Source organism: Magallana gigas, chromosome 3 (genome assembly GCF_963853765.1).
Source record: "Magallana gigas chromosome 3, xbMagGiga1.1, whole genome shotgun sequence".
NCBI classification, from domain to species: Eukaryota; Metazoa; Mollusca; class Bivalvia; order Ostreida; family Ostreidae; genus Magallana; species Magallana gigas.
Genome location: NC_088855.1, coordinates 3,215,181 through 3,228,538, shown reverse-complemented (window position 1 = coordinate 3,228,538; position 13,358 = coordinate 3,215,181). Strand labels below are relative to the sequence as shown.

Here is a 13,358-nt window from a genome sequence, read left to right as displayed (position 1 = left end):
GCTTCCGATGCAGGCGTAAACTACGACGATCTCAATGATAATAGATGGGACAGGGCGCGTTTAAATCTTCCCCGTAATATGCCTTCTAAGCCATGTCAAGCTATTGTCACAACGAAGCTGACGATTTGTGTAGTTCCAACGCGAACCCGGCCATGTTTTAGTAGTGCGCTCTATGACGTCATTGCCTTTTGACGCTCAGAGCGAGGGCGATTATTGCAGGACTATAAAATCACGTCAGTTGATCTAGATTTTGTATATAAACTTTATACGAACCATGCAATTATTGTCAATAAAATTAGTATGTCTTTTTATTATTTTTGGTGGACTACTGCCTACTCAGCTGTCTGCACTTTACGGAAAATTCTTCGAAATGTTAGTGTTGTCATCTAATTCTGATTACCATCCAAATAAAAAAAAATATTTTCTAATGTTTTTGGAACAAACACAACAATGAATTTTCATGATAATAAAGATGTGTTTTGGATCCATTTTTCCTCCCAAGAAGATTGAAGTGGGTTCTCATCCCTCGTTCTGTTGAACTTGGCCTCGAATGGCGTGTTGTGACATCTGCAGTATTTGAATTTGTTCCCACCGTTTGTTTTTTATTTCGGGACATGATTCACATAATTGGCACAATTTACGTGGAATTAGAACGAACTTTGTAACTTGTTATGAATATAGATATTATACTAGCGCAAAGTACAAACGCCAGATAAACTCGATTTTAAAATTTCTCGTTTCCTTACGTGCAAATCATCCAAAATGTCGTCAGCTGATGTTTAAAAGATGCAAATGATATTGATCAAACTTTACATGTACAAAAAGGGTTCTTTGTTAGGTCTGAATCAGGAAAATATAAACAAATTATGGTTACGGTGATTAATCTTGACAGTTACGGTTTGAGGAAGACATTTTATTTCTAGGGGAGCCCGGAGGACGAGCCCGAGATCAATAGATGCTACTATGATTACGCATTTCTTGTCCTGCTTGACTTGGTACATACAGAGTTTGCAGTATTATTTGTACTCACACATTGAATCGCTACCTTGAGCGTTAATAGCTTAAGAATGCTGAAGTCGTTTAGTACGGATACGATAAGTCGCTCTCTAATTAACCAAAGTGTGATAAGTCTTGGTCAGAAATGATGTACATGTACTATTTTTTTATTCACCCAGTAATTTTGCGGGCTGGAAATGAATGCATATTTCAAATAAAATTTGAGAGAAGTACTCGATAAATTCGTTGTAACATTAATGGTTGAAAATATTTTTGTTATGCATTCTGTTTTCGCTTTGGATGGTCTTTAATACCTTTTGCAGATTAATTGATCCAGATCGGCATTGATCATAGTAGCGAGTGACCTCGATCCAAATTACTCGTTATATAACATGGAATAGATTTCTCGTTGGTACAATTACTGCCTCGGCGCTAAATGATATCCTTGCTCATCAGTTCATGATGACTGTTCTGTTTGATTTTACCTACAATGTAAAGTAATGCCTCTCTAGTTTAACATGTATTATGAATACTCATATAGAAAAAAATATTATAAATCATTTGTTGTTTCAACGTACTGCATCTTAGAACTACATGTACGAATAATAGGATATAGCATTTTTGTTGATTGCAAACACCATGCGTGAAAGCATTTCCTATGGCTGGAACCCTTCTTTTAAACTGAACAATTAGTTTAACTTAACTGATTTTAAATTTTCACTGATATATTTCGGCCGAAAGAATATAAGATCGGACTATAGTTTTTTTGTTGTTTTTTTTGCTCATAAACTATTTAAACATGTTTTGCTTACTGCAGTAGCAAAACATTTCAGAAGCTGTTTTATGTATGAAATAGATATACATGTAGCCCCTATATCGTTTCTATTATCTTATAATTTACGACAATCGTATGCAGGCAAAGGCCACAAACCAGCAGTAAGCTCCCCTGAGGACCGGAGAGACAGTAAATTTGTTATAAATCCTGACAGATTCCCCGATAACTACCGGCAATGCGGTGTATTTTGGGATTTGGTCAAGTTTCCATCGGTCATTCTGTGGATTGGAATTTCAGAATCATTGGATATTTTATCTGTTCCATGGAGTTTGATTGTCAGGCAGTGTGCAGCTACTGTAGGAATGTGATAAGAACTTTATTAATTTTGACGCGTGAAATGTTTTGTTTCTCATCTTTAAGATCGTTTCATTTCTTCAACAACAGCAACACACGTATAATGATATTTCCTGTTTGTTATCATTCAAACGTAATTATTACTGAGAAAAAGTATTGCCTATTTGAGAAACTATAACTGAACTAAGGCTATTGTTAGAATAATTCCAATGGTTAAGAAACCCAGCTGCAATGCAAGTCAAAAAAAAATTAATTGACCTTTTCGTTTAATATTATATTACACATGTACATGTATACAATGTATGATATTTTAAGACACTGCTTTGTTTGGAATCTGACACATTTCACTGTTAGAGCCGAAGCCCTTGGCGATTGGCAGGATAAAAAGAAAGGGAAATGGAAAACAAAACAGCTTAACCTGACCATTATAAACCACTGATGAAACAAGAACACCCGGTGGCCCACATAGGTTTTAATCTTTCAAGATTTTTAGAGTTTCAAAAGTGAATAGTAGAATGACGCGGTATTCTTCAGTTTGTAAGATAATAAGTGATTGTCAACCGTTTTGTTCAAAGTAGGTTCTCATTGTATCACACAGTAGAATTGGGCAGTATCGTAAAATTAACGAGGCTTGATGGTTATGGTGATTTTATGGTATTTTCTATCTCCGGACACAGAAGAGTTAGATTAATTTAATATGAATTCATACCGAACAAAAAGAATGTAAAGATTTTATTTTAAATAGTTTTGTAAAGTACATATGTATAAGTAACATTGAAGATTTGTATGCACCGATTGTTGACAACCAAGTCAATTTAAATCATTTATCACATGTGAAGAGAAATATATCATTGCTTACATTAGAGTGATAAGATGCAAACAAAAACTTTTAAAGAATTATCTGCAATGAAAGATTCAAAAGAGGTGATCAATTTAGAATAAATGTTTTTAACATAAATATGCTATTTCAACAAAGATGTATTTTTAACGAGATAAATAAATCTGCTTTTTTATTGTTCACTTTCGTCAGAGATGCACGTGCTGCACGTGAAGAATGGAATTTTCCTCAATGAAGTGTCTGTTTGGATATGTAGAAATGTTGATGGATTAAGGCTGTTCGTCGGGGGCCGGGGATAAATTGTGATTCTGTGGTAGACTAACAGGGGCATGAGTCGACGGCTGACATTAAACTGTCACTTCTACATGCATGAAGCAAAATTTCAGAAACTCAAAACAATTAAACGAATTACTGAGTATCAGGACGCGGATCTCTGCAATATTTTATTTACCCACATCTTTGCCTGCTTCAAAGGAACCCTGGAAGATGTTAGACTAGATGATCTACTGAAACTTGATGGGACCTCATCGCAAATTAATACTGATATCCGGCCATAAATTGACAGTTAGTAAAATACGGAATTTCAAGTGTTTTTCTTGTAAGTTTTCTTATTTAAAGCACATCCCGAGTAAGTTTCTATTAGTTTTGATTAAGTGCTACCTAAATTACCGATGGCTTCCCCGTGATATGGGGGTCTGCACCCACAAGAATCGTCAGTTATTAACAAAACTACTTAAGCTTAATCAAATTTTAATATTCTAAGAGTCTGGATGCGTCTTTTTTATTTCCTTTTTATCGATTTTTGGACACTTATCCTCTGTTTAATAAATTAAGGATGACATTTATTCAATCGCTCCGTCTGATGACAAATCGTTTTATCTGAGCTAAAGATACGCAACTCTTCTTCTTTCATAGAATTTGTTTAGAAGTGACAGGGTTGTCTCGCTTGAAGAAAGTGAACAAATATTATTTGGATTAATTAAATAAGATTTTTTAAAAAAGCAATACAAATAAATAAATTAGTAAATAAATAGATAAACAAAGAAGCGCGTCGATTTGAAAAAAATGAAGTTAAGTCTGTCTGAAATGAAAAAAGAAACAGCCCCTTCCATGAGTTGTGTTGTTGAGAGAGTTTTGTATAGCGGTGATGGAGAACAGAGATTACATCTGTCTATTTCTGACAACATGAAAAGTGCGCGCTGGTTACAACATTCTGTTCAAACATATACACCGGCTTTACCTGATAAAGGGAACCTATTAAATGAATATGAAGAAGTAAAGAGAAAAAAGGCCAGGAATAAAACTCCGCTTTACAGATAAAAAGACGGGGTTTAGTTGTATTTTGTTTCTAAATTCTGTAAACCTGTTTTAAATAATGTAAGAAAATATTCTTTTTTCTGGCGTGTTATGGGTGCTTGAACTCAGCGACCCAATGTCAGCATTCATTTTTATTGTGGTGGGGGGTGGGGGCTTGTACTATTTGCTACATGTACTGTGTATAACGTTGATTAGTACGGGCTCGTGGCGCAATGGATAACGCGTCTGACTACGGTTCAGAAGATTCCAGGTTCGAATCCTGGCGAGCTCGTAAATTGTTTGTGGAACAGAAATTTTTCAGAAAAGCTTATTTCAACGCATAGTTTATCTTTTTGTGAATTTGTTATATGTATCTTTTGTGCACGGTAAATAAAAGGCTGGTTTTTTTTTTAGAAAATACATTAAAGCCAACAAACGCAGCAACACAATGTCACCATTGGAGCGTCCCTAACCTGTGCTTAAAGGGGGTAATTTGCTTGCATTATTGGGCACCTGACCGTGTACATACCCTTAAAGTCAGGGCTCGTGGCGCAATGGATAACGCGTCTGACTACGGATCAGAAGATTCCAGGTTCGAATCCTGGCGAGCTCGTAGTTTTTTTTACGGAACATCTTTACAAAAATGGAGTAGAAGTGCACAAAGATAGTTTTATGTATTTTTTCTAGATGCGTTATATTTTTCTTTTTATGCTCTGAATAATAAAAACCCGTACAGATCAAAGTCAACCCATGTAGCACGAGTTCGTGAAGTTTACTCCCCAGAATAAAACTCCATCCAGCGTGACATATTTCTGCCATGCCTGTTGTTTCTGTAGATCGATTTTTTCCGTTGTTTCTCTAATTAACTATGGATAAACACCTGACAGGATACAGCTAAGACTTTTGTTTCACCTGTAAAGATCTGCTCCCGATACCTCCTCCGGGGGTCTAAGACTCGGGCGCCCGTTCACGCCTGTTTCACCGACCATGTTCCTGTTAATTGCTATGCTCTGTTTTCAGGTAAGCAATATTGATACATCTTTTTACTGACCCAATGGGTCGTTTATATTTCATGGGGTAGAGTTTTTTTTTTCCTTTTTTAATCTTAAGGGATTTATTTGCTATGTAACGTGATCAATTCACCATCAGGTTGGGCAATAGAGCGGAGAGGAAAGTGATAGGTATGTCGGATATGTAATTTATTCAAAACAGTCAGTTGTTTTATTGATTTTTTAACATAAATAGGGACCGTTGACCTTGCCGGGGAAAACTGACAGTGGTACATAATTATGTGACTCATCCTAAATATGTTTGTCACAGCGGTCCAAAAAATAAAATATTGATGATATAAATATAGTAGGCACAAAGTGGATATTTACGAGATGTGTTGTACAAACATGTAGTAAATATTAATACACATTTTGATGTTAATAACGTACAAAACTTCCCAACACTGCTAACACTAAAAGTGTTTTCAGAATTTAAATTGCAGTAACATTTCCACCTGTTTCATTCTGATGTAATATCGTCACAGTATCATTTGTTGTGATGCACTGATTGTACATAAACATATTTTATCCATTAGATTCATCACTTTAGCTATGCATTGTTTTAATGTGATCAAAGATGATAGGAGGTGCGTTTTCATTTTGCAAGAACTTTAATTGAATATAGCACTTCGTGCTTCGTGTGCTAAGCGGTATACTTGCTATAATCGACATTTTGCACCTTCATTTCTAGAGAGCTCACTTATTGCTTGCAGTTGTGTAAATTAACCCCTCGTACACCATTTGTTGAATTTTTGTTTATTTCATTTAAAAGTGTTAAAGCTCAGTAAGACATAACAGATGCGGAAAAGAAGGTTTTAAATCGTTACACGCCGAAAGTCTTGAAGAGCGCCGTACTCTTCCATTGCTTACTTTTGTTTAGTGGTGGAGCATTTATTGGCCCGTTCTCGTCTTCTTTATGGGCCATAGTGCTCATCTGTCTAGTTCGTGCGGATGGGCCTCCTTCATCTTCTTTCTCTCAGTTTATTTGATAGTTTATTAAATAGGATGTCTGCATTATGTAAAAATGTTAACACGGTGAAACACTGATCCAATCTTTGTGTTGAATATTTTTTTTTTAGATGTTTGTAGTTTTGAGAAACCGTTTTGCCCCCCCCCCCCCTTCTTCCTGTCTTTTCCCCTCAAAGATTTTAAATTGTGTCATTAGAGCAAAGTACGACTGTCCAATTCTTAAGACAAACTTGCAATTGGATATTTGCTTTGTCATTTTATTAATATCATAAGTTCAAGCTAATTGGTCGGCGAATCGAATTTTGACTTTGTGACCTTCTTGCAAATATTAGCTGTTTCTTGATTTTTAATAAAAACTATTTATTTTTGTTCTTTAAAGTCACATCTCACTGAATTTACTGGATTTCAGATAAATTTTTCTGTCGATTTCTGCGATAAACACTAACTCTGCTTATCACGACAGTTTGACGAACAGAAACAGGCACTATCAACAAAAATCTATCAAAAAACAGGCCCCTGATTCACCGTTAAACCACCTCGTATCGTTATTGAAAGTATTTCAAGAAACAAAACCTGTCTATTTATTTCATATCGACTTCCGCTTCCTAATCTCGCGCTTTCTCGTTATCAGCGAGGCTCGTGTCATGTTCCTACTTAACAGAGGACGACGTCTCGCATTTGACTTATTGAAATATATGTCAATATTCTGTCTTAATATTCTTTCACTTTCGAAACTGATAGGTTTGAAAATCGCTCTAATATGACTGAAATTGAACAGAAACGGTCATAGTTCTTGAGGATTTTTTCCGTCCGATTTCACCCACCGGAACTTTGCCGCCCGAATTCCATGAAGTCGCTTTGACAGACAGAACGAACTGTTTGTTTTTTTGTTTTCCCTTTCTTCGATAACTCTTTCTAATAAATTGCTCCATCCATTCCTGGGTCCCCGGATACACGTCCGTAATCGATACGGTGTCACAGGACCCTTATCGTCCGGATGATCGCAAAATTTTCATTTCCGACTGACTTTAATTATATTTAAGAGCGAGCGTTTCCCGATCAATAGAGAAGCGTGAAAAAGCGATCGCTCTCTCGGGACAAAAACGATGCGCGTCCTAAGCTCATTGCGGAATTAATTCCTCGTTTGCTGTTACAGTTTTATTGCGCTAAGAATATGGCGAGCAATCTCGACAATCGCTTCATACCATCTCACTCTCCTGCACTCGGTATCCGTGTAATGTATATTTGTTTTACGTGAATCAATTACAACATTCATTTTCACGTAATTAAGATAATGGGTATTAAATTTACTCGCATCAGAAACTCTCTATCTGTTAGAATGGTCCGTTCTTCTTGTCTGTCTACTAGCAGTAAAGCAGGTTTTAAAATAAGACATTTGGTCCATAAAGACCAGAAAGAGAAGAAAAAAAGCAGACACGAAAAAAAATTCAGCACAGCTGTCATATGAACTTGTCAAGTAGATGGAATTTTCTTGATTAGTGGCATATAATAATTAATCGTTAAAGTTTTCTGACTCTATCTTTTAGAATCAAACATGTCATGGACGATTTAAGTAGTTAAATATCTCCTTAAGTATCTGTGTGTTGATGTGTCGGATTACCCTTCCTACATTTGACAGTTCGCTGCATTAGATCTGAATGTTTCCCGCAATTTCTTACACATACTTATACCTATGGTCCGTAAGACCGATTCTAAACTTTGGAAGAAATCCTAAATAAATTCCTCCTTGCCTGTATTAGTGTCACCATTGTTTGGTCGAGATCTTTGTACAGCTTAGTCTTCCCCGTGTTTGTTACCGCTCCTGTTGGTGTACTAGGTGTTCAGTGGCGTCTTATCTAATTAGAGAGCGTCATTAGCGCCCTCGGAATACCTCGGATGGCTTCCTCAGCGGGTGTTCTTTTTGTGTTACGTCATCGTGCGTAACGTTGTTTTTATCGTTTATCTTTGTATGTAGTGGTCGTTATCTAACGTTGAACAACCTTAAGAAACCTGGGGGCTAAAGAGACAAAGATTTATATTTTACTTATAAGTACTTGATTTTTTACACGACGTAAGAGGGAGGAAGTAGCAACAGTTCTGGATTTCTGAGCTCGTTTTGAATTTCAATTCGAAGGCAATCAGTTTGCTTTCCATTCATTGAATCTACCCGTTGTTCCATTGAATTCGTGACCTTTTCTAATGAACTGAAAAGAAACGGAGGGTGACAGTATTGTTTCGGAGAGCTTTGTTTACTTTCGGGGGACACCGAATGCCTCCCAAAGATAACACTGTTATTTTTAAATGAAAAACGGCAATTTCATCGGTGAAGGAATTTCTTTATTAACATTTTAAAAAGACTCGGATTTAGCTGTGTTGATTTGAGCCGATGATTTAGAGTCGGCGATCTCGAGGAGGGGGAGTTTTACTGCTTTTTTGTCGTTTTTGGATCACATAAGTCAATTTTATCACCTTCATTTTCATCATCATGCCGGCAACTTCCCGCAATGTAAGTAACACCATATTTTATGATGAAACTACAATGCTTTATAAATTATAATTTTCTGTTATTTATTCTTTTATTGTACCTACAAATTAAAAAATAACTCAATTTTCTTCACCATAAATTTAAAATTTGATCGTTCGCGTTCAGTGTTTCTGGGTCGACAAGTAGGTGTGAGGGCCTTCTCTCCTAGGGACGTATGAAACCCTATGATGTCCCATACTTTTTGTATTGTCTTATGAACACTAATCTCCATTACTTCTGTATATAAACTAGTTCATCATAGTGCGATGACCACTGTTATAACAGCTGATCTGTGGGGCGTGATAAACCCGAGACGACGGATTAACGTTGTGCAATTGTTGACATCTACTAATTCGATAAATAAATACAGCGATTAACTAATCCGGATTTCTGTAATCTAGAGTCAACAGTTACATAAACAGAATTTATGGAATAAGCGAGTATCGAATTCCCTAAAGATAGATTTGTCTATTGAAGTTGATTAGTTCACTCTAATTCAAGATTTTATCATAAGTGAAAATTTATTCCTTTACATTAATCACAAAACCCTCTTTTAAGAAAATAATTTTATCGAGATAATTTTTACAAGAAAAAAACTTTAGGAAAAAGATTTTACACCATGCATGCTTAAGAAATACAACTGAATGATTCCAACTGTGAAAATTGAATTATTACCACAAACCTGACGATTACCTTATAAAATAAACGACGCCAAAAAAGTTTACAAAACAAAGGAATCATAATACAAAGAAAAACAAAAATTTATTGTTAAAAAACATTTCATTTATTTTCCCAAAATATTGCTGTTTCTACGCGTTTTAAATTGCCCTGACCCTGGGTCTGAGGATAGAGGGAGAATCTTTATTGGAATAAGATGTAATTAATTTGATAAGAGAGTTCACAGAGAGTGTACTCCCGGGTCAAAGGAGGAGCCGGTAAACAAACATACAGGTGTCTCTGTCCACAACAGAACCCTGTCCATGCGCTGCATAGGAGGAAATACACCCACAATCCTAATAATTTGATTGTATCTCAACCAGTGCCCGGTTCCAGAAAATTAATATTATCTTGGTATCTCGTGTCCATTTTGAGATGATTGGTTCGCTCCCTGGAGTGGTTATGTATGTATAATGAGTCGTACACGTGTATGTAGATAAGGACAGTCGTCGGCGGGTGCGTGGTATCTTTGAGGCAGCATGGATCTTGCTTTTCTATCATTCTGACAGTAGTTTTTACATTGGATCAAAGACAGATTAATCCCTTTGACCAGCCGAACGGCGGATTCCGGGGTTCTCGGTAAATAATCCGGTGTGTGCCGGTGCGAGAAATCCTTCCGAATGGCTCCAGTCTCCCTCCCTCATCACATTCGATACACTGAAATTTGTCTGCATTATTGTTGATATCAGAACCCGACTCGTGTAACAGTGCACTGATAACGTCTCACAAAATGACATGACATTGTTCAGTTTTATCTGAAATGAACAAAAATAACTCGTCCACAATAGAATGACGTCATGCCTGTAGATCGAACGCTCTTAACCCCCCCCCCCCTTCATAGTCCGTGGTTCTAAATGTCGCACTGTTCCCAGCGACAGTCATTGAGGATACGGACTCGGGGCCAGTCATATCGGGGACAACTGTTGTCATGATTTTCATGAACGTGACACTATCTGACCCGGGGTCATGAGTGTGTATCAAACTCCAGGATTACAAACAGGTCAATTGCGTCATGACACGATTGTTTTGCATTGATCTCTGATATTTTTGGTAAATTGAAAACAGTTCAAGTTTATGTAATATTTTATTATTTTTTAAGGGGGAGGGGGTTCGATGTATATTAATATGCTATAATTCACTCCGGGTCTTCATGTAAACCGTAGTAAAGTCAACGGGTGCTGAAAATAATAGAAACACTCTCTTTTGAGTGGGAATTTGTGTTTCCTTATTTGCCGCCCTGTGAAGCTACCCGCTGACTTCCCCTCTCGTCTTGTTGTTTGAAGCTCATGGGAAGCAAATTTTATAAAGCTCACAATAATAGACAGCCAATTTTTAATTGAATACGATAATGCCTGGCTGAGATTTTGTAGCTTTAATTGAACAATGAAAGTGTTTCTAAGTTTAATTATCACCAAAGCACCTGCAGTATTTATGGTTGAGATTTTCAGGAATTTAAGATTAACTTCCTTCAAGTTTCAATAAATCGAAGAATGAAAGCAATTTCGTTATATTACGACATTAAATGATTTACGGCATGTCGTAAACCAAGTAAGAAAAATGAAAAGAACATAAAATAAGACTGAAGGATATATTCTTGTGAATTGTCGTGGAGAATGTAGCGGCATGGTGTAAATCTATCAATAACACGGTATCCGCGGCCGGGGAGGCTGATTCAAAGATTATCCCTAAACGGTTTTAGAACACCTCTAAGCATCGTTGCCAAGGTTACGAAAACAATTGTCACTTAGGAACATTTTCAGGGCTGTCTCTTGCAGTAAATGCTCTCTCATTTTGGATGTTAGAAAGTAATCTATTAATGACAGCACATCTATCGATTTCTGACATTGAATTCCAGCCGTATAGATTTTGAACAAATAATCAAGTTAAAAGAAATTAATCTATGTCTTTATGTAAATGCATTGCATTTCCATGGCGGCTAATTTGAAACAAGATAAATTCATTATTGGGGAGACGGAATGCTGTGAGATTATATTCTATAATTAATTACCATGTCTTATTTTTCTTTCTCATTACTCAACCCAAAAGGATGGGATTACAACAAAAAATCTATAAAACCTTTCCTCCGACATCAAATTAAGCAGTGATAGTTTTCCTGTTTTTTATGCACCGTCTTTTCTATTCTATTGAGTTCCAATGTAAATCCGGAAATTAACGTGTCTATCCAAAATTCTGAGCAGATACGGATCGATATCCGATTAGACACAAGAAGAAGATCCATCTTGCCGTTGTCTTGTGCTACAGTCATCCAACACTAATTAAATTTAGGACTTAGACCTCCGCTGGATCTTATCGATGGTTTCCCCGGAGTCCAATCTGATTTGACGGAGACTTGTAACTTAATCCCCACTCCAGTGTCTTTTTTGAGAAATATTGACATTTCTCTACTTTCTTGCATGTTTTAGAGAAATATCTGTCCTTAAATTGCAGCAGCTACTGTCCTAACCTTTTCCCTCTCCTTTGCTGGGTTATGCGATGATATTTCAGGTTTTGCACCCACCCACTTCTATACTTGTTTGCAACCCTTCTAGCCACACCAAAAGCCTGATGCGTACAAATATGTTTCTTTCATGTATTATGGAACATGACATTAACTACTAAAATATTACATATGCAATTCACTCTACATTATAGTACTATGGTAAATGGATTCATGTATTGTATAACTACATGTACTTGTATCTGATGTAATTCTAAGAAAAAAGAAAATAATCCTTCAAACCAACACAAACAGCAGGTGATGAAAGCAACACCACACGACCACTGAATTGCTACTAACACCGTTAAAAACAAGATATCCGAAAGCCCAGTCACTGGCAGCAACATTTCTGCTGCAAGAAACAATGGTTGCACTATATGTCTTGGAGGAACATCACCAAAAGGTCCAACCCTAGAGGCAATACTGGTCGTTGCATTTTGATTTTCTCATTAATCATTTTATTTAATTATACATGTACTGGAATACGAATTGTAAACTTACAAGCTTTATATCACAATCAAATCAATTTCTTTGTTAAATCAGAGCATTAGTATCACCTTGCTAGACAGTTCCACCTGGTTCTGTCAGTAACGGGCCCACCAACAAGTAAGTCTTAAACCGTGAGTCAGACAATTATCAAAATACAGAATCATTATTTTACCGAGACACTTTATCAGATGCTTTTGAAAGACATAAATGATCGGCAAATGGATAAAGAAAGGCTGGGGAGACGAGCAGAATGTTTGCCGAAAACTTTTGATGGTGAGAACCAATTGTAAAAGCAAAGGTCAGATCGCAATGAACGAGAAAAGATCCCAAGAAAAGTTTTAATAATAAAGTAATTCAGATGCCAAGTTAACTAGTTGCTCATCAAAATCGTCGAAAATGTCTTTTGAAGGCTGAAGTGCAAGGTGTAATTTGTTTCAGACCGTTATCTGCTCCCTATCGACTAAGCGTGTTTACTTTTTAGATTGAATTCAGTATACGCCTCTGCTTGTTCTATGTAACTTTATATGTTATCTTCTAAATGCTGCATTTCTTCACAAAAGTGAAATGCCCTCATCTGAATCATAAAAAAGAGAAATTCCGGGAGCCGATGTAAGGTTTTTCATATATCGTGCGCGTGCTTGCATGAGGGGCTTCATTCACGCACCCATCATAGACCTCAAGTAGACCCCTGAACAAAGTCTGCCTGTTTGGTTTGAGAACAGTCTCCCTATTGAGGCGGCCGACAAGGGGCCTTATAGTACCACTAGTGATGCAACTGGATGATACAGCCCTTAACACTGTACATACTTACCTAACCTCTTCGTTTCTGTCCTATGTCAAATCACGTGGTCGTC

The 13,358-nt window shown here is 36.7% G+C and overlaps 1 protein-coding gene and 2 non-coding genes across 7 annotated transcripts in view; all 3 read left to right on the top strand.

The window, feature by feature from the left end:
- The window catches only part of LOC105320181 (tumor necrosis factor receptor superfamily member 16), a 54,328-nt gene that overhangs the window by 24,150 nt on the left and 16,820 nt on the right, over nt 1-13,358 (top strand). The window contains exon 1 of one of the 5 annotated variants that reach the window (XM_066078103.1): nt 5,232-5,279. The exons of 3 other annotated variants lie outside the window; for them this stretch is intronic. In XM_066078103.1, coding sequence (XP_065934175.1) covers nt 5,247-5,279 — 33 coding nt within the window. In that variant the 5' untranslated portion in view covers nt 5,232-5,246. Of the gene's footprint in view, nt 1-5,231; nt 5,280-8,361; nt 8,784-13,358 lie in introns of those variants that run through there. One more of the 5 variants, XM_011418010.4, reaches the window with a different exon arrangement.
- On the top strand, nt 4,479-4,551 carry Trnar-acg (transfer RNA arginine (anticodon ACG)). Its single transcript has one exon. It is a non-coding gene; the product is annotated as a tRNA-Arg (tRNA).
- On the top strand, nt 4,800-4,872 carry Trnar-acg (transfer RNA arginine (anticodon ACG)). The gene has a single exon. It is a non-coding gene; the product is annotated as a tRNA-Arg (tRNA).